General features: G+C 36.6%; 1 protein-coding gene across 2 annotated transcripts; it reads right to left on the minus strand.

Annotated features, from left to right (window-relative positions):
• Positions 1-324: 324 nt before the first annotated feature.
• Positions 325-21,697, minus strand: thrap3a (thyroid hormone receptor associated protein 3a). Of its 2 annotated transcripts, none has more exons than XM_084089920.1 (11): positions 21,312-21,697; positions 11,728-11,883; positions 7,422-8,261; positions 5,271-5,966; positions 4,942-5,111; positions 4,517-4,628; positions 4,289-4,373; positions 3,400-3,587; positions 2,368-2,530; positions 2,152-2,286; positions 325-1,752 (listed from the first exon to the last, which is right to left on the minus strand). In XM_084089920.1, exons 2-11 carry the CDS (start codon positions 11,853-11,855, stop codon positions 1,537-1,539), a joined length of 2,733 nt encoding a protein of 910 aa, XP_083946046.1. In that variant the 5' UTR covers positions 11,856-11,883; positions 21,312-21,697; the 3' UTR covers positions 325-1,536. The 2 variants fall into 2 exon arrangements, with proteins under 2 accessions (XP_083946046.1, XP_083946045.1); XM_084089919.1 differs by having other exon boundaries at positions 2,152-2,289.
• Between the last annotated feature and the right edge of the window lie 490 nt (positions 21,698-22,187).

The raw sequence follows: 22,187 nt of genomic DNA on the forward strand, positions 1-22,187 counted from the left end.
TTCACGTACAAGTATGAATATTTATTGTACAAGTTCTCAAATTCATATCTACGTGCTCTCGAGTTTTGCTACTCTTTTACCTTCATAGTAGAGGAGCCCTTCCATGTAAAGCGCTTTGAGTACCCATAAAAAGCGCTATATAAATGTAACAAATTATTATTGTTTTATGTTGGTTTTTCTGTTCCTGAGATTCTGTTTTGTTAAGATTTGAGTTCATTTCTGAATATACTGTAGACTGCTGCACGTAGATCCTGTTTCATCTCTGCTGCAACCAATGCTGCTGCTAGTTTCTTCTTGACACACACACACAAAAAAAACTCAATAGAAAATTGTTGTTTTTTATTCTTTCTGATTGTGAGTATATAAATGCAAGTCAAATGTATATATCAGACACAGTGCAAATCAGAACCCAGACAATTAAAATCCAATGTTGAGTATGAATGTAAATTACATACATTAGAAAACCCATTATAAAATATGCACACACATATTGTCAAAACCCTGCAACCCGAGAAATCTAGAATTTGAACTAGACTGTTTTGAACAGTCTTCAAAATATTTGTAGGTACATGTATTATTTTATTTTTTTTACTTTTTCTGAAGGATGTTTGTCCAGTTTTAAAGTTGACCACTTTGACTAGCAGTTGGATGAATGTAAATCATTTTCCCCCACATGTCAATCACTGGGAAATGAATGTCTACCTGCTGTTGTTTGGTCCCATAGCGAGACTGGGTCATTAAATCAAGATCTTCGTTTCTATCGGAAGACACACAAGGGTCTCAAAGAGTTTCATTTAAGCCCACAAAATGTCAATATGTACTTTTTTTTTTCTTAAGGCAAAAAGAGAGAACATAAGCAGCTACAGTATTCTATACTGGCATTCTACACTTTAGGCACTATGGCACATCATAGGCACCTAACATTTAAACTAGTAGCCGACCTAAACAGGTAAAAACTTTTTTTGATGCCTGATATCAACATCTAGAAAGTAGAGTGTCCGATGACCAATATATATGGTCACCAGACGATATAAAGAGTTGTACTGTATTTGTAACATTTAATAACTATTCACACACACACAAAAATGAAATTTCTTACTATCCATAGACAAAGCTGTCAGTAGAATTTGAAAATGAAGAAGTGGGGAAATAAAAACTTCCAATAATTAAGTTCATATGGTTATATTAATAGCCTTTATATCGGTCTATGATATCACTACTTCAAACTGTGTGTTTTACGTTCGCATGTTTCAAAAGTCTTGTGCAAAAAAGGAGACAGGATTCGCAATGGAGGTGCTTGGGCACCAATTCTTCCAGAGATGAAGGGATAGAAAATAAATGTTGGAGCAGGTGCTTTTAACAGTGTCTGTCATGATTAGATAGGAAATAGGAAATAAAAAAGCAATACAATAAAAAAGCCTCTTTCCTATCAAAAAGATTTGGATCCATAAGGATGCAGATATTATATCCATTCTTGACATGATGAGGGATCTCCTTGTTCTCAAAGTTCCTGTCAAAGTCTTCACTGCTCCATTCTCACTGGTCCTGTTCCACATCATCTCCTTGCTGTTCGCCCTCATCATCAGTGGCCTGGAATTTATCATGGGCCCATTTAGGGCTCGTATTATTGGTGGTTTTGGTATTTGTGGCCCTCCGGAGGATGAAACGTCCCTTTCCACGAACAATGTTACCACGACCAGACCCGCGCGTGTTCATCATCTTTCTCTCACCTTCACCATCTCTTTCACTGTGCTGCAAAGACAGAAGAAGGGCTTACAAAAAATATGGACCTCAATTATGTAACATATATAGTTGTAAGTGGAACTGAAAACCTTGATGGTGAGTTAGTACGTAATGAAAACATATATAATCTGTCTCCCACCTAACTGATTATTATAATTAAAAGGCTTGGAAAGATTACTCAGTTTAAGCATAATCACCTGTGTTATGTTTGATTGTACATTGTCATAATATTACATGTACAAACCATGAATGTAACTGATAGGTTGCATGGAGCATAACCTACTGTATGTTTGTTGTTCTTGATATGCATGCATATTATGTTAATCTTTTTTTTTTTATTCTTTGGTTGTTCAGAAACTGCATTAGAAAGGAGATTCAGAATGTGTGTTTACAACGATCACAACATACTAGGAAGTATTTCTTGCTCTTGGGAGTGTATTCTTGATCCCAGTCTTCATTCTTTGCTGACATGTTCATCTGTGAATCACCGTTGCTGTTTCCATGGAAATTTCCTCGGTTCCAACCTCTACCACGTATGCTAAGCTGCTAAGAAACAGAAAATGGTAACCGTAACTATTAACGCAATAAACAAATATCTTAGTTATTCAATAGCACTCAACTTACAAAGCCTCCTCGTGATCTTCCTCTCTCCACAGGCTCTCCATGCTCTCTAAACCCCAGCTGGACTCTGGATAAGCCTTCTGGCTTGATCTCAGCCTCTTCTTCATGGTAAGCAGAGGAAGATGAGGAAGATGACTGAGAACGCTCCCGTTTCTTCTTGCTTTTCCTTAGGAATTAAATAACATTAGATTCAGACACTGTTGATCAATGTAAAGAGGTCTCAAAAATCGACTGGATCAGCGATAACAGCTTTTGTCGTTCATGTTCAATGTGACTTTATCAGGTCATTTTCTTGTCCACTAACCAAAAAGTCATCTTTACCTGTAGCCTACCTGAAGTCGAAGGAAATCAGGACATTTTCAAACACTTGACAACCTATATTCGACATATTCAAAATATTCAACTGACCAGAAAGACAAAAAGGTGCGTTCACACTGACAGTGATGTAATAGCTGAAGGTGACCAAGTTGCTTTTCTGTTGGGCACAAGTAGGTGTTCCTACTTGAATACAGTACACAACTGTATCAGGGAGTCAATCATTCGAGCTCTGCTCCCATTGGTAGTTGCTGTATCGTATTGCATCTCATATGCAAGTTCAATAGCTCAACATTCGCTCTGCCCAATGATTTCTGTCACTCATGTCGCCTCACGTCACCAACTCTCACTGAAAATGATTGACTTCTTGTTTTTGCAGATTGCTGACAGTGTGAACGCATCTTCAGGCCTTTTTGAAAGTGTTTATTAAAGGTCCTGAGAGGTTTGACGGTTTCATCTTGTTAAAGCTTTACATGACTCAACCAGATTCTTTGAATGTTTTTTGAATGAATATCACAAATTGTTTAATGGTTGATCAAAACTGCAGTTTTCAACTACATTTAGAGAAGTTATTATCACCATGACAATTTTTCACTTGAGGGGTTACAAGCCCAAACAGAAATATGATTGTTAGCCGTTTAAGCTGTTTTCTATAACTGAACCTCTGTATTCACAATCACTCTGTAATGTCTATGGAGCATATCTTCTTATGCAGCTTACTTTGTTTTTTTGTGCTTCTTTGAGGCTTTCTCTGTGGATGTTTCCTTTCTTGATTCGGGAGATTGCCCCGATACTCTTTCTCCGTACTCTTCCTCTCTTTGCTCTCTCTCTCCACTCAAGTATTTCTTTCTGCGCTCAATATCCAGCCGAAGGTCCATTGAATCACTTTTAGATTTTTTACCATCGACCTGCCGTGAGGAGAAAGAGAGATGTTGTGGCCAGATGTGGGTTAGCGGCGTGACCTATTAGCTTCATGCAGCATTGTACGGGGTGGGACCAAAACGAAAAACACAGCAACAGCTGACTTCAAACAATCATGCAAATGGATGAAAGGAAGAGGCCTTTTCTAATATCATTTTATGTAGCATTTTGGCTTTCAACAGGCTTATTTTCTCAGGAATGGCAACAGGTCGCAAAATAACATTCGGATTTCCTCTCACTTGCTCGTCGAAATCAAAAGATATTCAAATAAACGAAGCAAAATATATAGGACCACATCAGAAATACTTTCATTGGTGCTCATGAAAGTATGTTGTTTTTACTTTGCCTAAACACCTCACTTGTTCTTTGCAGGCTTTGAAGAAGAATACTTACTATGACTTTTGTTTAGAGTCCTTTGAATGGATTTGACATGGGAACAACTGGTCACTTCCATTTCTGACCTCTGATTTCTTGCCTCAACTGCCTTAGGAAGGCTTGTATAAGGGAAGGCATTTACAACACAACAACCTGAATGCACCTCTTTTTGCATCTCACTTTTTGGACTTTATGCCTCTCTCATCAGAAACAAGAGTTTTTAGAGAGAGAAGGAAGCCTAAGAATGCTTTGGCCACATCACTTGCGCAGCATTCTTTTCCAAAATACGTCATATTTCAAAATTTTTGGTCACCTTGAAGCTGTTTTCCATGGTGCTTTTCATCTCATCAAACAGAAGAGAGTGCCTCTTAAAAGCACTGGGAGAAACATCAATTCTCCTGTGAAAAAAGAGGTGAAGAGCAGAATATTTTGATGTATGTTGATCCTCCTTTCTTATAGTCTTAGAAATTGTCAAAACAAATAAATTGCTCATACGTGCATGAGAAACCAGCGTGGGAATTTGTCCCTGAATTTTTTATACCTGTGTATCTCTGGACTCTTTCTCTGCTTAATATGTTCTTTCTCAGCAGCTCTTCTCTGGTACATGGCAAAGCGGTCATTTAGGGTCAATCCAGAAGAAGGAAAATATTGAGCTGAGGGCAGAAAAATTCATATTTTTTCATTAAATAAATAAAGTATTAAAAAAAAAATACTAAAAAAGATTTAGGGGAGTGTTTTCAACACAAGACTGTTTTCAACTAAAAATGGAAAACTTTTTGGCCATTCATTTACACGACAACAGCGTTTGGGGGCCTGAAAACGCAAACGTTTTTTCAAGTCTGCAGTAATTAAATGATGGTGTATCATTTTGTAATTTTACAGAGGGGTGATGGAACAATACAAATACTACAGCCAAAACAACCCTCTCACAACCTTAGCTGTACAAGACAGAGAGGTTTCAGTCACCTTTAATGTGATGGACAATTGAAACTATGTGTTGGGCAAACAGCTCAGATGGACTTCTGGGTAACTGCTGAGCCTGAAGATGCTGAAGGACAGCTTGAAACTCCCAATCCTTTTCATCAAGATGCACAAACTCCAGAAGATGCCTTCTTTCATTGGTCAAAACAGATGTTCTGTCAAATAGAACAATGGTGACAAAAGACAAAAAGAAATATATTTAATATGTGGTAGTCAGAAGCAGTCATATGCACAACAATGCAATGTTTTGTGAAGATGCAATTAGAAGCAAAAGGTAATTTCTGAGATCTTGGAAGGAAACGAAAACCATTTACCTAGCAAGGTCATCACTGAGAGAATTCATCCTTACACTGAATTCACTTCCTCTTTTCACGGAAGCTCTTGGTGGGGATTCCTCGTTCATAACCACAAACATCTCTTGCTCGCGGCTCTCAGAACTCCTCCTGGGCAGCAGTGTGGGTTTCTCTTTTCGTTTCACATTTGAGAGCTTTTCAGGGGAGGGATCCTTGAGCATGCCACTCAGCTGGTCTCTCTTAGAGAGAGCAGCTAGGATTTTTGCTGCTCTTTCCTGTTTATGGCAGAGCAGGAGAGCCTCCAGCTCATCATCCCATGGCATGTCCTGCATCCTTCTGATTCGCTTCTCGAACATTTCACGAGCGGACAGCGTGACTTTGCTTTTGGAGGGACTGTTTTCCATATCCCTCACTCTATCAGAGATCTCCCCTTCTTCGACATCGTCCTCATCATCCTCGCACAGAAATGTTGGGCCCTTTCGTGGACCCATTTTAGGGGTGCTTATGGATAACTTTTTACCATCACCACTCTTTGCAGATTTGCATTTCTCCTTCTCTCCTGCGTTGTCATGATCTATAGTGCGAGACAACTCAATGCCCTTTTCAAAGATTCCACCATTTTCTTTGTCACATACTAATTCTCTGTTACTTTTCCCTTTGTGTGTGTTGTTCTCACATTCAGAGGCCTGTTTTTTAACCTTTTGCTCCTCCAGGAATCTGGTAAATGAGAGAAAGAGATTTACAGTTCATTATTATTTACAATAATGTGCTCAGATGCATCAGTTGTCATTTTGACGTGACCAAGGACTGCTGCTTCATGTCAAACTGACAGAACTGTGCATAAACTGTAATGGATTTGGTTCATTTTACCGTGCGCAAATGAATGGCTTCCAGTCTATAACAGGTAAACAAGTGTGTGTGCAGCTGGGAATATATCACTTCTTCCATTTGCAAAGTGCAAATATAAACCTTTTAGACCTTTTTAGCACATCTAAATTACAGACTGTGAGCTGACAATTGTAAACAAGGCATATCTAGCTCTTCATGTTTGGCTCTTTCTTCCAACCGCTCTTTTGATGCATTTGAAGGTCAGATTGCAAACCAAATGTGCAATCTTACTTTGTGTCTGGCACGCACACAGGATTTATTGTGTTACTTCCACTCTTATAACTGACTAAAATAAGGGTAAAAAAGAAAAAGAAAATAAAACAATAATCAAATACATAAACATCTGTCATCAATATAGCTTAAAAGGCTTGAGAACAATACCCAGCCCTAGGACAAACAAGTTAAATAATTTAGATTATTGGTCTAAATAATTATTAATGATTAAGATTTATTCATGTTTTTGAAAGGAGTCAAGGCTGCATTTATTTGATCAAAAATACAATAAAAACAGTAATATTGTGAAATATCATAAGAATTTAAAATAACTATTTTCTTATTATATATTTTAAAATGTAATTTATTCCTGTGATGGCAAAGCTGAATTTCCAGCAGCCATTAATCCAGTCTTCAGTGTTTTTTGGTGATTTGGTGCTCAATTTGATCAATTATTAATAATGTTTCTTATTGTTTATAATGTTTCTTATTATTATCAATGTTGGAAACAGTTTTTGCTGCTTAATATTTTTGTGGAAACTGTGATCATTCCATTCTTTGATGAATTGAAAGTTCAAAGGATTAGCATTTAATTGAAAATATAGATCTTTCATAATAAGACATTATGAATTTCTTTACTGTCACTTTTGATGAAATTAATGTGTCCTTGCTGAATAAAAGTATTTTTTTAATCTTACCCAAAACTTTTGAATGATAGTATATCATGGTTTCCACAAAAATATTAAGCAGTAACGATGTTTTCTTGAGCACCAAATCAGCATATTATTATGATTGTGATATAATACTTCAGAGCTTTGCTATAACAAGAATAAATAAATTACATTTTAAAATATATTCAAATAGAAAAAAAGTTATTTTAAATTGTAATAATATTTCACAATATTACTGTTTTTATTGTATTTTTTTCAAATAAATAGAGCCTTGGTGAGCATAAGATAATCTTTTCAAAAGCATAAAACCAATTTATTACTCCAAACTTTTGACCAGTAGTGTAAAAATGGGAAAATCAACAACATTAAAAAAATGTAATTAAAAGTTATCCGTACTTACTTCAAAAATGCAGCGGAGATAGCAATTCTATCATCTGTCTGTTGGTCAATATTTGAAAAGAGCCCAAAACCTTTGAAAACTGGGCTAAGGCTTTTCTTTATGGGGCTGTTGTTTGAAGGTGCAGTTGTAACTTTCTGCCAGGTGGTGGCACCATTATTTGGAGCATTTGAACTCTTATGAGCAGGACTTGTTTCGTTGGTTGCAGAGTCAATCGGTTTGTCATTAGTGACAGAGGAGCAGACCTGCAGACTTGTCCTTTTAGGACTAGCGTCATGGCTTGTCAAAACCTGAGAGTTCTCCAAAGTCCTGTCTCCATCAGCATTCCCTTCAACCGAAGAAGAGCCTCCCACCTGCTCTGCCAGAGCCCCATCTCCACCTCGAGTTTCTTCTGGCACTGAGACTCCCTCTCTTATATCTTTGCAAGTGTGTTTGGCAGACCCAGAGTTGGAGGAGGAAGAGTGCTGCGACTGTGGCGATCTCCCTGAGGATGACCTGTCAGAGCGGCGGGAATGGCTGCGGGGCTGCGGGCTGCTCGACTGCTTCTTGGGAGAGCGTGAACGGCCCCTCTTGGGGCTGTTGGGGTAGTACTGCTTCTGTTGCTGCTGAGGGTACTGCCGGAAGTTTTGCCAGTTTTTGTGATGGTAGTTGTTATATCCACCCCTTGCACCACGCTGAAAGCGACCGCGGAAAAAGCCTTGACCTCTGCCCCGGAAATAATATGGCCTCCGGAAGCCTCTGTGGTTGCCCCGAAACTCCCGTTGGTTCTGGTACTCCCGTGTGTGGTTCCGTTCACGGTTGTGGGGCGGGGAATGGGATCTTGATCGAGAGCGAGACCTAGAGCTTGAAGACAACAAGAGGAAGGATTGAGCCAACAAAAATCCTTGGGGTATAGAAAATGACACAAAGAGACATTACATAATATGCAATTATTTTCCAAGGAGCAAAATAAAATCATTTTAAATACAATTTTACATAATTTTTTCCAAACAACTAGAGGTCATGGTGATCATGGGATTTAAAACTCCAAAGAGGACAACGAGCACTATAAAATCTACATAAAAGTAGTCCATACAACTTCTTCTGGAGCTTTACGCCTCTGGGTGGGGAACAACAGACCAAAGATTATTCACTAGTACTCTTCACCTCCGCTGCGGATCTTAAATCAAATGTTATTCAAATGTAATTTGGTTATGATGTCAAGAGGTTTGGCTATGAGACACTTGAGAATGCATAAAGTTTGATGTTATTAATGCTCATAATTCAGACTAACACAAAATAATGACTTTAAAGAGTCTCTTTCTCACACAAAAGCTAAAGCTAAAATGACAATCAATAGAGACATAAAATGAAAACTGTATCAACTATTTTAGATCTTTAATTTGTGTAACAGTATGTCAAAGAATTATTTCAGGTAACAAACACTGCTGATATTAAAATTGAAAGCTCTTGGTGCAAAATCAACTGTAGCCATACGGTGGCCCTGTTGTTCTATTTATTAACAGATCTAAGTAGTTCTGGTCTCTTTGTAAGCCAGTCCCTTTTAGCACGTCTTAAAATATCACAAACACTGATAATCAACTAAACAACTTGCACATGCAAGTACTTCATACTGTGCATTGCACTCTGTTCTATAGAATTTTGAATATAATCTCATTGGAAGATGAACAGACACTGAAACATTTCTGTATTAGAATATCAAATCGTAGAAGTCATGCAATTATGTCTAGCATTGCATTAAAACCTGCCATTCTATTGCAGTGGAATTTTTTCATCATTTGGAAAGTGAAACAAAGCCTCGCAAATTATCCAAGTAAAGCACCCTTCAACCAATTTACCATCCAGTAAACATAATGACAGTAACACTAACCTGCTTTTATCTACAGTTTCGGCTGGTTTTCTACTCACCCTTTGCGTTTTTTCATTGGAATACAGAGTAAGAAGGTAGTGCACAGAGCAACATGATACTCTCACAGTGAGCAAGAAGGACTTTGCATCTCCTCTAGTGAGCGCGGATGGAAAGAGTCAGTCACATGGGTCATATGGGAAAGATTTCTACTCTCTTTCTACGGAGCAAAGAGGAGGTTCTCAGCCTGCCAGTTACAACACTTTAGCTTTGCACAGACAGTAGACTCTAACTGAAGGCAACAATTAACAGCTCCCTCATTTGAAAAGCTATTCGTTAACTGAAGTTAAAATGAAAATTCTGTAATTATTTAGTCACTTGCTGTTTCAAACCCATATATTTTTCTTTCTTCTGGGAAACATACAAGCAGACATTTGAATTGTACTGGTTGCACTTTCCCCTGTTATTATCATGAATGGAGTCTCAGGCATTTAATCTTCAAAAAGGGCACAAATGCAGCATAAAAGTGGTCCAAGTGAATCGTATGCACTGAACGGCAAAACTTCTGAAGTCATACGATAGCTTTGTGTGAGAAACAAACCAAATCTAAGCCATTATTATTATCATCTCCTATAGCTTTCCTTGATGTTCATGAGAGAAGAGGATACATCTGAATTGTGACTATGTCTGAATCAAAATTTCAAATCAGATCTTTTCAGTGAGTTGGTGGAAACAGTTCTCAAAACTGGTCTGAATGATTCATTAATGAATCAGACTGATCCAGTTCTCATGTCAACTCACTGACTCGATCCGGTCACAACAGGCAACAATATTCTCACTGAAATTTCGGTCTGTTAATCACACAAAGATATTATATGACTTAAAATATAGTGCAAAATTCATATTGATGACTTTAGCAGTGATTTTAAATCTTGAAACCTTTAGTCTCCACTTGTAAAATCACATGAGGGTGAGCAATTGATGATCTTTCTATTTTTTTTTACATTTATATTTATTAATGGAATTTTACTTCCTGACACTCATGCCCTATGAGTTTTATTTGGACAGTTTGACTTCAACCATGAAGAACCATGCAGCAATGTTTCATTGCATGACATATGTGTGTCAAGGTTTTTCCAGCTGTGGCATCTCTGCTTTGAAATTGGTCAGCAATGAGAGCCCAGGTTTGCAAGATTTCCCTTGCAAATAAGGGACATCAGATTTTGCAAATTTGCATGAAAAATCAACAATGTACTTCTCTCCGACTCAGCTCAAAGCACACTGTCAACCACAGAGGAAAAATGATCCATGCTTATGGGGAAAAAAAATTATGCATCCTCAATAAATGTAAAACAAAAAACCAGAGTAACACATGTATCCATCCATCCATTTTTTTTCTAAAACGGTGCCGTTTTTGGCAGGAACAGTTTACATTTGGCTACCTAAGAGCCTCTACTGTGCTGTAAGCACAAAACCAGCAGTCCTAAAAGAATGTGCAGGGAAGTACAATTTTAGCATGAGAAATAAGAAAGTGCGGTGAGCCTTTCCAAAGCCACAGCCCTTCCCAAATATCAGACTTGATGCAATGCTGATGAATACATGGAGAGTAAAATCACAGTGACTGTGCAGCCCCTTTTCAACAAGAGAGGAAGCCAGAGTAAAGGCATTATAAAATACAGGGTACTTTTATTTATGTACAGTGGTGTACCTTACATAACTTTGGCCTGGCAGCTGCGGCTAGATGGATGACACTGGCACTGAAATATTGATTTTAATTTAAAATGAGTCATGGATGGGAAACTGAGCATGAGTCACATGGTGTGTGTTTACAATAAAGTTCCATTTTGTGTTTACGTACAAAGTGAGAAGTTAACAGTTTTCCAACCAACTCAATCCTTAAGCACATCTGTCAAGACACAGTAAGCCTTATTGTGTTCAGATTTGTGCATTGTAGTACGGTCAGAATGCGTAGTTAAAGTTCATTGTTCATCAAGCACAAGATTAAAAGCAGACCCAGACGGATTCTGAAGCTACATTTTCTGCGTTCATTCACGTAGAATTGTGTACTGATTCCATCTGGGCCTGATTGCAAGACAGAAAAAGAGGCCAAATGACTCAATAGTCAGTAAAATGGAAATGATTACAGCTGATTAGTTTTTAAGTGATAATTTCATCAGTTTTTCCTCTTATTAATATTACAAAATGTCCCTTCTTTCCTATTCATTCTGTTATGCACGAAAATACACAACACGTCACTGAAAGTGATGACTGAAACTGGAAACTGAGAAATCGGACTCAAAACTGAAATCAAAAATCGAAACCAACTCCCCTTCATCCCACATACCAGCTTTGTACTGTGCAGTAAAGTGTGACTGTCTCATTTTTAATTGACAGTATATTTTGCATGCCATAGTAATGAACAAAGCCAGTAGATGCTATTTAATTATCATAATGGACACTTACCCATATCTGCGCTTTCTTGATCTAGATCTGGAGCTGGAGCGGGAGCGGGAGCGGGAATAAGAATGGGATCTTGATCTGGATGCCGATCGAGAGCGAGACCTGGACTCTGATTTTTGTGTCTTAGACATTGTCGTTTGTGGTCTCTCTCATATGTGCCTGTAACAAAACGAAAAGCATTCAGACCAGCAAATTACTAAAAAAGAAATTACTAATCATTAAGTAATTAAAACAACTCCTATAAAGGCGTTTTAATTTTTAATCAATTATTATTTCAGCAAAATAGCTAGGAAAAAATTTGATTTATATAGTGTTACAAGGGCTGAACTTTAAAAACATTTTGTACTGTAAATCCCCACTCTCCAGGACATTAAGAAGGATTGGCTTGGCAGTATTAAAGTTTCCATATCTCTAAATCACAGTTTGTCAGGCTAAAACACTAAAGGATTGTTTAAAGGCACAGCAGGAATTAATTGAGAAATAAGGAGCAAACATCATTCTACAGGCCTGTTCTTAAAGGGATAGTTCACCCAAAAATGAAAATTAGCCCATCATTTACTCACACTGAAGCCATCCTAGGTGTATATGACATTCTTCCTTCAGACAAATACAATCTGAGTTTTTTTTAAAATGTCCAGACTCTTCCAAGCTCTATAATGGGAGTCAATGGGTATATTTTTTTGGAAATCCATCAAAGCGCATCCATCATAAAAGTGCTCGAAACGGCTTTGGCGGGTTAATAAAGGTCTTCTGAAGTGAAGTGAAGCGATGCGTTTGTGTAAGAAAAATATCCATATTTAAAACTTTATCGACTAAAATAACTAGCTTCCGGCAGACGGTCGTAATTCTGACCAGCACTGTAGCCTATAGGGGAGCGCGGGGCACAACCTAACGCGGGGTTAGTTGTAACATGCTTGTTTTAAATACTTCCGCACATGCTTGGATGACGAAACTTTGTGTATTTACTAGTTGCCATATCAACACTATATAGAAAAAAAAATCCGCCAAAATTATTTATTTTTTGGAAGATATCCATAGACATTTATTAAACCATAGCAAAAGTAAATTTCTTACTTAAGTTAATTTTTCATTTCTATTTTTTGTGTTTATTTAAAATAAGACAAATCTGATATTATTTTAATCTCCAAGATGTTATTTAACAGTTGAGATAGTTATTTAATGCTTCGCTAACTAGCAGAAGACACTAGCAGGGTTTAAATCCCAGTTGTGCAGGCGGGGGCATGTTGTAACACTGCGTTACAATGTGCCCCTATTAGAAATATGCTATTATATTCTATACTTTTATTAATTTTATTGAGAAAACGTGAGAAAAAGGTGAATAAAGACTGAGAGTCAATGTTCAGAAATTACAAAATATTTATTTGTTTTGAACTATGTTGTATAGCTGTGTTTTCATGTGTTCGTAGTCAAAACTCAAAAATGAGTTTATATTTAATTATTAAAGATTGCCATTATTTTATATGAAAAAAAATTTTGTATTTTATTTAGAAAATATTTTAGTTTGTTTTGTATATTTTTTTTTATTAGATCAGATAACATTTTAAGATGTCATATGGTCATGTTACAATGTGCCCCTGCACATGTTACAATGTACCCCACCTATGGGGCATGTTGTCACATTTCACTTCCATTCTTTCGGGGTATATCAAGAAAAAAGTATATACTGTATTGATAAAACAAAAACACATAATTGTACTAGACATGTGGGAAATGAATGTGGGGAAAAATAAATACTCTGAACCATAAGTAGATTTACACAAACTGAGAAAGTCAAAAAGCGTTACTTTGTGCCCCGCTCTCCCCTATTATCTTAATGTTTTCTGCCCAGAAAAATTTATTTCATTACATCATTTTCATAATTTCATTACAGCGTGCAAAAGAATCAGTCTAGCAAATAAGATGAACACAACAATTTTACATCGAAACTTCTGTTTTATACTGACTTTAAGTACACAGTCTTGTACCTTTGTCTTTTATGGGTTTCAAATACTTTTTCGCTTCAAATCAATGTTTGTAATAGCTATTGTAATTCACCTCGTAGCTGGCTGGTTTGGTTCATGGCTTAAAACTCCTCTTAAACAAATACTTTTTAAAAATACATATGGGAAAATGGGAATAGGAAAAACACTTCCGAAATCAAGACCTCTGTAAAACTGGACAGGCACTATTGCACTTGATTAGGAAGTATCAGAGTGCTGAAGGCCTCCTTCCCTTACCTCTGTACAGATAAAACGTTGTCAAAATAATTCCGGTTCGCATGGACACGCGGAAGCGATATAACATTTTTTCTGTATTAGGAATTTTTAAGGCCAGACAGATAGTTTGTTGAGGTCAATTTGTAGAGAACGACTACACGCCTGCGCACATATATATTCAAATGCGCATAGCTTACTAAACGTAATACACGTGCACACAGTCGGCATTTTCACATATTCGCGTTTTTGAAGTTTGCGCGGAGATAACTTTTATTTTGTTCAAAATTATTCAACGCCTGCACCTTGGGACCTATTTCAAGGTTTGCGTTCTCGAGCCACCAGGCACTGTTGTCGTGCAAATGAGCGCATTAAGGGTTGAGCACACAAATGAGGCCGGAGCGCATTAATGGTTTTCTGTTAGAACGGTGTCGTGTAAGCGGCCCCTAAGTTAATAACTAATGATCTTTGCAACGGAAGGGAATCATTCAAAACTAACTTTAGCTGGACAATAACATTATTCTAGAGCTGCTGTAAAGCCAAAACAATCTGTTACTTTAATTTCCTACTACCGCTGTAAAGCTGCTTTGAAACAATCTATATTGTTAAAAGCGCTATAAAAATGAAGGTGACTTGACTTGACTGAATGTCGCAACTGACCAATAAGAATCAAGTATTTTAGAGCGCTAAAACAGTTTATGTAATCTGTAAAGCTGCAGTGTGTAATTTCTGTACCAAAAGTAATGGGTAAAACAATGACTGGGCAATCGACTAACAAACGGTATTTAAACACTGAAAAAAAAATATACACTTCAGATTTGATTCATCTGACATTCTTCAAGCCCAAGAGATTTAAATACACACCTTGTGTGCTAAGTCTACGTGGACAAAAGGGAGGAAATGGTACAGGTTTGGCAGGACAGATGTAAAGAGACGCCACATTAGCATGAAGGCGAGAGTGATTTACTGGCTCTTTAATGTTATCCCCAATGTATTTAAAGAGGTGTTGAAAGGTGATTCTGTCTATTGTCCATCATGTGTACCCTCCACAAATGCCCTCAACTGGTTAGCTGAACTCACACTTTGATTTTTACCATAGGGAACACTGGTGATCAAAGAGAGACAACACTGTGGCTCAAAATAGACTTGCACCAGAGATAAAGAGAGAGCTTTTGAGTTGACTGTGATGGATGTAAATATCCATATCATAAGCTGGATCTTGACTGCTTGTCATCATACCTGTCATGACCTTAATCATGGATGCACAAATGCACATAATAGCAGATCTGTGTTGGAACAACAACAATAAAAGAAGGAACTGTATGAATGTTAAAAGGTACTATTAATTAAAGTTACTAAATAGATTCAAATCCAGAGTCCAGTCTAAATTTATTTGCCAACTTTGCACTTATAACCAAGTACGACACCATTAACTATTTGTTTACTGTGTCATGTGGCACAGAAAGCGGCAAATGACGCATTGCAAACAAATGTAAACCTTTATTTAACCAGGAAAGAAGACTCAAATAGTGGTCACTTAACTGACTCATAAGGACTGTTGACATAAGGATTTCAAACATATGCATAAAAACGTTCAGTTAACACCAAGAATGATAACTAATGAAGATAATAACTATATTAGCATCCACATCAATGGGCAATAAAATAACATTCTGTTTCCTGCTCAAGCTCTTTAAAACCCGGCTGGACTTTAGTGATGGAAAAAAAAAAATCACTAGAAAAGTGATTCCAACAATATCGTTTTCTTTGTGTTGTTATTGTTAAGGTTGTGGTGTGGATTGCACAATTCTTTTAGAGTTAGAGTGATTTTTAAAACTTTATGGTAGCCTAGTAATTATTATAGTCATCGTTCTTGGCGTGAATGGCCCTTTTGCATTGCATGACATCCTAGGCTTTCTCTTGGCTCTGCTAGTAAATAAACAAGCCTCAAGATTAACTGGTATTTTTCGGGTAATCCTATGTATGACGTGACGTGCCATTTATCCCGGCACTCCCGAAAAGTTATCTGTGAGCGTTTCCTTTTTGAGGCTCATCAAAAGTAGCTTTGCACACAGGAAATTGCAGACTGAATGCTTAAGCTACAATTCAGTGTGGTATCTTTGTGCACATCATGCTCTGAATAGATCTGTGCTGCTTTTTTAGTAAACACAGACCGAAATTAACCTAAAGCCTTTTGTTTTATTCCTTTTGACTGCTTGTTGGTTTTGGCCAGCAGTCCATAATTTCCTGCAGCCTCCAGACATCCAGACATTTGGCTTACTGCGCAAAGTTTCTAAACTACTTTACTTCTAAATTGAAGAACTATGAGAACATACTCCAAAGTTTAACCATTAAATGAATGTCAAAAGTATTTATATAGCTACATTCCAGTTAAAAGTTTGGAATAAATAAGATTTTTTAAATGTTTTTGAAAGTTTCTTATGCTCACCAAGGCTGTATTTATTTGATCAAAAATACAGAAAAACAGTAATGTTGTGAAATATTATTACAATTTAAAATAACTTTTCTATTTCAATACATTTTAAAATGTAATGTATTCCTGTTATGACAAAGCTGAATTTTCAGCATCTTTACTCCAGGCTTTAGTGTCACATGATCCTTCAGAAATCATTCTAATATGCTGATATGGTGCTCATTTTTAATCAATTATTATTATAATTAGTTTTTTATTAACAATGTTGAAAAAGATTTTGTTGCTTAATGTTTTTGTGGAAAATTCTTTGATGAATAGAAAGTTCAACAGAACAGCATTTGTTTGAAATACAAATCTTTCATAAGACATTATGAAAATGTCTTTACTGTCATTTTTTCTTTTCTTTTTTAATCTTGATTACTCCAAACTTTTGAATGGTAGTGTATCACGGTTTCTACAAAAATATAGGCAGCAAAAAAAAAAAAAAAAAAAAAAAAAAAAAAAATTATAATATCAACACTGATAATAAAAATAAATATTTCTTGAATTCAGTTACACTGAAGACTGGAGTAATGGCTACCAAAAAATCAGCTTTGCCATCACATAAATAAAACACATTTTAAAATATATTCAAATAGAAAACAATTATTAATTATTTCACAATATTACTGCTTTTACTGTATTTTTAAACAAATAAATGCACCCTTGGTGAGCATAAGAGAATTATTTTAAAAACATAGGGGGAAAAAAAACAACGTTTGACCGATTATGTATCTTGTCAACTAAAACATTTGGTGTTCAAGAACCTAAAAACAACAGTTTTCCATTCTTAGCACCTGTCTTTAGAGATTAGCAAAGTTAGTTTCAGAGGCTTAAAATAGAGATCACAAGAAAATAACATGTCACCTGACACTTTCATCTGTAAACATTATGCTTCCCTTCTGCAAAAGGGGTCTGTTGACTCATAAGGGTGGAGGAGTCAGGTCATGACACATTTATGATAATGAAGGCATCTTCTCAGGGGTTAAGAAAGTCTGAGGGATTCATTTTAAAGCACAGTATCATAGAGCAGCTGTCCCGTAATCCTCATTTTAGCTGATCCTCAATTTTCCTGAGAGGATCAATAAAGCATCTACGTGTCTAATTGTCTATATGGGAGTAGAGTGTGCTCCAGCCTAATCAAAAGGATTTGATGGCTAAAAATGTTTGTGTCAAACATCTCTGGTGGTCATACCCTTGTGCTGTCATTACAACCACATACATGCACACACATCAGTGACAGCTGCATTTGGACCTTTTCACCTGTTCGATTAAGGGGGGAAAGTGTATTTAAACAATGGTGCAAGTTGTGCAACCCAACACGACCGCAATATGTTCCCAACACTCAATCAGCCGCTTTATCAGTGAGACCACAGATGCGACACCAACAGCACCAAAATCCCATTTGTTATTTGCATTAGCCAATGAAGCAAAAGAGCCACTTCAACAGCCCCAGCAACATTCTTCCAGAGACTCCACATATGTGCGAAAACCTCTTTGAAGTTTAAAGATGCATGACTTTTGGAGCCTACAGCTTCTGAGGTAAACATTTGATTGATTGTGGAGTTTCGAATCAATCTCTTCAGCGACTCTATTAATAAATGAAATACGGGTCTGTTGCGAGACATCATATGAACTTTATGCAAGCTTTATACTTTTTGTTTGCAATAAGTTGCAGCTTCACAAAGCTTAAAGGGATAGTTGCTCCAAAAATGAAAACCCTGTCATTATTTACTCACTGTCATAATGTCTGCACGATTTTCATTTTTCTGTAGATTCACTGTTCCTACAAAGAAAGCAATCTAGAGGCTGTCAAGCTTCAAAAAGCCAAAACAGCACCATAAAAGTCTCTTAAAGGGTTAGTTCACCCAAAAATGAAAATTATGTCATTAATGACTCACCCTCATGTCGTTCCAAGCCCGTAAGACCTCCGTTCATCTTCGGAACACAGTTTAAGATATTTTAGATTTAGTCCGAGAGCTTTCTGTCCCTCCATTGAAAATGTATGTACGGTATACTGTCCATGTCCAGAAAAGGTAATACAGACATCATCAAAGTAGTCCAAGTGACTACAGTGGCTCAATCTTAAGTTTATAAAGCGACGGGAATACTTTTTGTGCGCAAAAAACAACAAAAATAACGACTTTATTCCACTATTCATTTCCTTCTCTCTGGGACTCGAGTTAGTTCACGTAGTATAACTGCGTAGCGCTTCTGTGTTGTACGTCAAAAAAACTTACGTGAAAAAACTCGAGGCCCAGAGAGAAGGAAATGAATAGTGGAATAAAGTCGTTATTTTTGTTGTTTTTTGCGCACAAAAAGTATTCCCGTCGCTTTATAAACTTAAGATTGAGCCACTGTAGTCACTTGGACTACTTTGATGATGTCTGTATTACCTTTTCTGGACATGGACAGTATACCGTACATACATTTTCAATGGAGGGACAGAAAGCTCTCGGACTAAATCTAAAATATCTTAAACTGTGTTCCGAAGATTAACGGAGGTCTTACGGGCTTGGAACGACATGAGGGTGAGTCATTAATGACATAATTTTCATTTTTGGGTGAACTAACCCTTTAACAATTTGAGCTCTCTCTTTTATGTTTTCTAAAGTCAAATGATAGCTTTGTGTCAGGAATAACTTTTAGTTGTAAAAAGTCATCTCACCATTCACATTCACTGAACAGAAAAGAGTAGGGTGAACAAAACTTTTAATTTCATTCAAAGAAGATATGAATTTATGTGATGTGAATATACAGTATATACATGTAGATAGATAGATAGATAGATAGATAGATAGATAGATAGATAGATAGATAGATAGATAGATAGATTAAAGTTGTTTTAGTTTTTTATTAATGATGAGCCTTTAACACATGGGGTCAAATACTGGGCCCTCGTTTTGTGATGACTTGTGTCTCATCTTTCTGTCATCACTGCATCTGTTGATTTCACAAGGGAACTCATCAGTTGAAGGTCTTCTCTATTTTAGTCTTATGAGAATTACGTAAAATATCTAATGTAGAATCAGGTCTAATGATAACACAGATATTATTGTAGTAGGTTTGACAAATTATTATTTTTTTGAAAACTGACTGACCAAACTTTCTAAATGAAACAGTGAGCTACTGAAAAGGCAAGAGGATGGCCTGTTATTGTTCCAAGAGCATGCTTCACGCAGCCAAATGTAATTGGATAGTCTTACACAATGTACAAATCCAAACACAAGTTGTGCTTGAATAGATTTTAGATTAGTCAAAGAAATGTGTAACACGTGGTATGACACTACAATGTAAGATCTGATTTATCACGCACCGTATCACGCATCAATCACTCATTCATCATTCATTTAAAACAAACCCATTTCCCCTTGAACACTTTCCCAAATAATGGATGAAGGATGATAAACATAAACTGTCTATGCATTTCTATAATGACACACACTAAAAACAATTGTGCAGTAGAAGAAGAACAGTTAAATAATTGAATCCATGCACAAGGAAAAAGAAGAGATGCAACACTGACAAAGTAATGCAACTGATTGTAAACTGATGGTTTCCAGAGGTGGACAGTAACAAAGTACATTTACTTGAGTACTGTACTTAAGTACACTTTTTGAGTATCTGTACTTTACTTGAGTATTATTTTTTCTGGAAACTTTTTACTTTAACTTCACTACATTTGAAAGACAAATATCGTACTTTTTACTCCACTACAATTCTGTCAAGGTCCTTGAGTAGAAAGTAACATCAGTCAGTGGATGATTTTGGTTGCAGGGGTTGCATTTTGGTTGGAAATGAAAGTCGGGTTGACGACAGAACCCTGCATCTGATTGACATCAGAACCCAACGTCAGATTGACGTTGGATATTGATTGAAAATAAAAGTCGGGTTGACGTCAGAACCCGACTGATGTTGGTTTCTGACGTCAACCCGATTTTCATTTTCAACCACAATACAACGTTTGTCCAACGTTGGAGATCAATGTCAATCTGACATTGGATTCTGACATAAACCTGATTTTCATTTTCAACGTTGGGTTTGGTCTTCTAAATGCGACTTTTGTCACTTTTTTGGAGCACACTAGCTTATAGATAACAGTAAGGCTAACATATTCATACTAAAAGCCAAAAAACTTTAAATAGGGCAATATTTGAGGGAACAGCCATTTGGGTGTCCGAAACCATTGTGGACATTATTGAGTGCACTTATTCAATCTCACATTCAATCCCACTACTGGAACTGTTTTCTAGAAATAAATTTGATATTGATATGAGGGTAGGAAGGCAAGCGTAGATTTAGAGGCATACGGTACTTTAAGTATTACATACAACAATGCAACAATAATAAAACAATGCATTGACATTTACTTTTGATACTTAAGTATTTTTAAAAACGAGTACTTCTGTACTTTTACTTAAGTAAAAATAGGTCTTTACAACTTTTACTTGTAACGGAGTAATATTTGACCAGTAGTATCTATACTTTCACTCAAGTAAGGAAGTTGTGTACTTCGTCCACCTCTGATGGTTTCAATTTGTATTCCAAATATTCAGTGTGGAACTATTGTTTTTATTTCTTTCAATTCTTACATCATTCATGATTTGCCTGTTTATATCTTTGAATAGGATTTTATAATAAATAATATAACTGTGATGCAACACCATTATCAAACTGTTTTCGTTTACAAAAGTTTACCATGATAATCTTTTACATTTTACTAGAGATTTTTACAACAATAAAACTGTGGTAACTTGGCATAAGCAACCACTCTCATCAAACATGAATTAAACAATATGACAGACACTGCCTGAAAGGTCGTACATGTTGAAGAAGCTACCAGGGTAAATTTAGTCGTCCACGTTTCTTTTCTATTCTAAAGTTTCTTTAAAAACACTTACCTATAATTCGATTTAGTCCAGGGTGGGAAGATTCAGCTAATGTCAAATGTTACAGGTCAGTGAAACGGTTTCCTTTCGTTTTGAGGAAAAAAATTGTTGTGCGCAAAGTAACTAACTATTTAAATCATCCTCACATCAAAGACGGCAATATCCAGTTCGCGTCATCTGAAGTATCCGCATTCAAAACGTTGTAACTCGTATATTACAAACAAACGTTATGATTATATTTTAATTCCAAGTGACAAACGTGTCATTTTAAGTCGTAACCAAACTCGTCACAAGTGAATAAGGTAAACTATTGAAGTCAAATGATGTAAAGCAGCTTTATGTGCTCAGTCACAGTCCGGGAGGTGTGTGTGTGCGATGCAGCGTGGATTCTACAGGCTGCGCGAGTCAAATTTCTCTCATGCATTCTCCTGACAGCTAGCCACGCCCCTAGATGAGTTAAAGGAACAGGCGCGCTTTTTCAGATGTACACAAGATCTTTTTTGTTATTGTTAGCATTATTTTAAAACACACACACACACACACACACACACACACACACACCAGCTTCATAATTACCTTTTGAATATATTAACTGAATATGAATGAACAAAATATGAAAGTCTCTTCAAGTTATCTGAGGAGGCAAGGTTTTCTGAGGAGGTAGTGCCTCCTCAAAGAATTGAATGTGAAAATAATCCATATTATAAAAATATAAAAACACAAATATAACAAAATACCAGCAAATGGTTACAGCGGAAGTGCGTCTCTCTTACTTCCCCCAGAACTGTTTCTCTCTAAATGGCTCTGGGGCCTCATTTATAACCATTGCATACGCATAAAACAGGCCATGAAAGAGGCGTACGCCACTTCCGCTGCATAAGTTGTGAT

This window comes from Abramis brama, assembly GCF_963993115.1.
Source record: "Abramis brama genome assembly, chromosome: 17".
Lineage (NCBI taxonomy): Eukaryota > Metazoa > Chordata > Actinopteri > Cypriniformes > Leuciscidae > Abramis > Abramis brama.

Bases quoted from the DNA above. Each gene is read 5' to 3' on its own strand.
- thrap3a (XM_084089919.1), bottom strand. From the start codon at position 11,855: ATGTCTAAGACACAAAAATCAGAGTCCAGGTCTCGCTCTCGATCGGCA. The intron at 8,262-11,727 runs GTAAGTGTCCAT...GTTGTCTTCAAG, and splicing joins TCAAGAAAGCGCAGATATGG to CTCTAGGTCTCGCTCTCGAT. The intron at 2,290-2,367 runs GTAAGTTGAGTG...TCTGTTTCTTAG, and splicing joins GAAGATCACGAGGAGGCTTT to CAGCTTAGCATACGTGGTAG.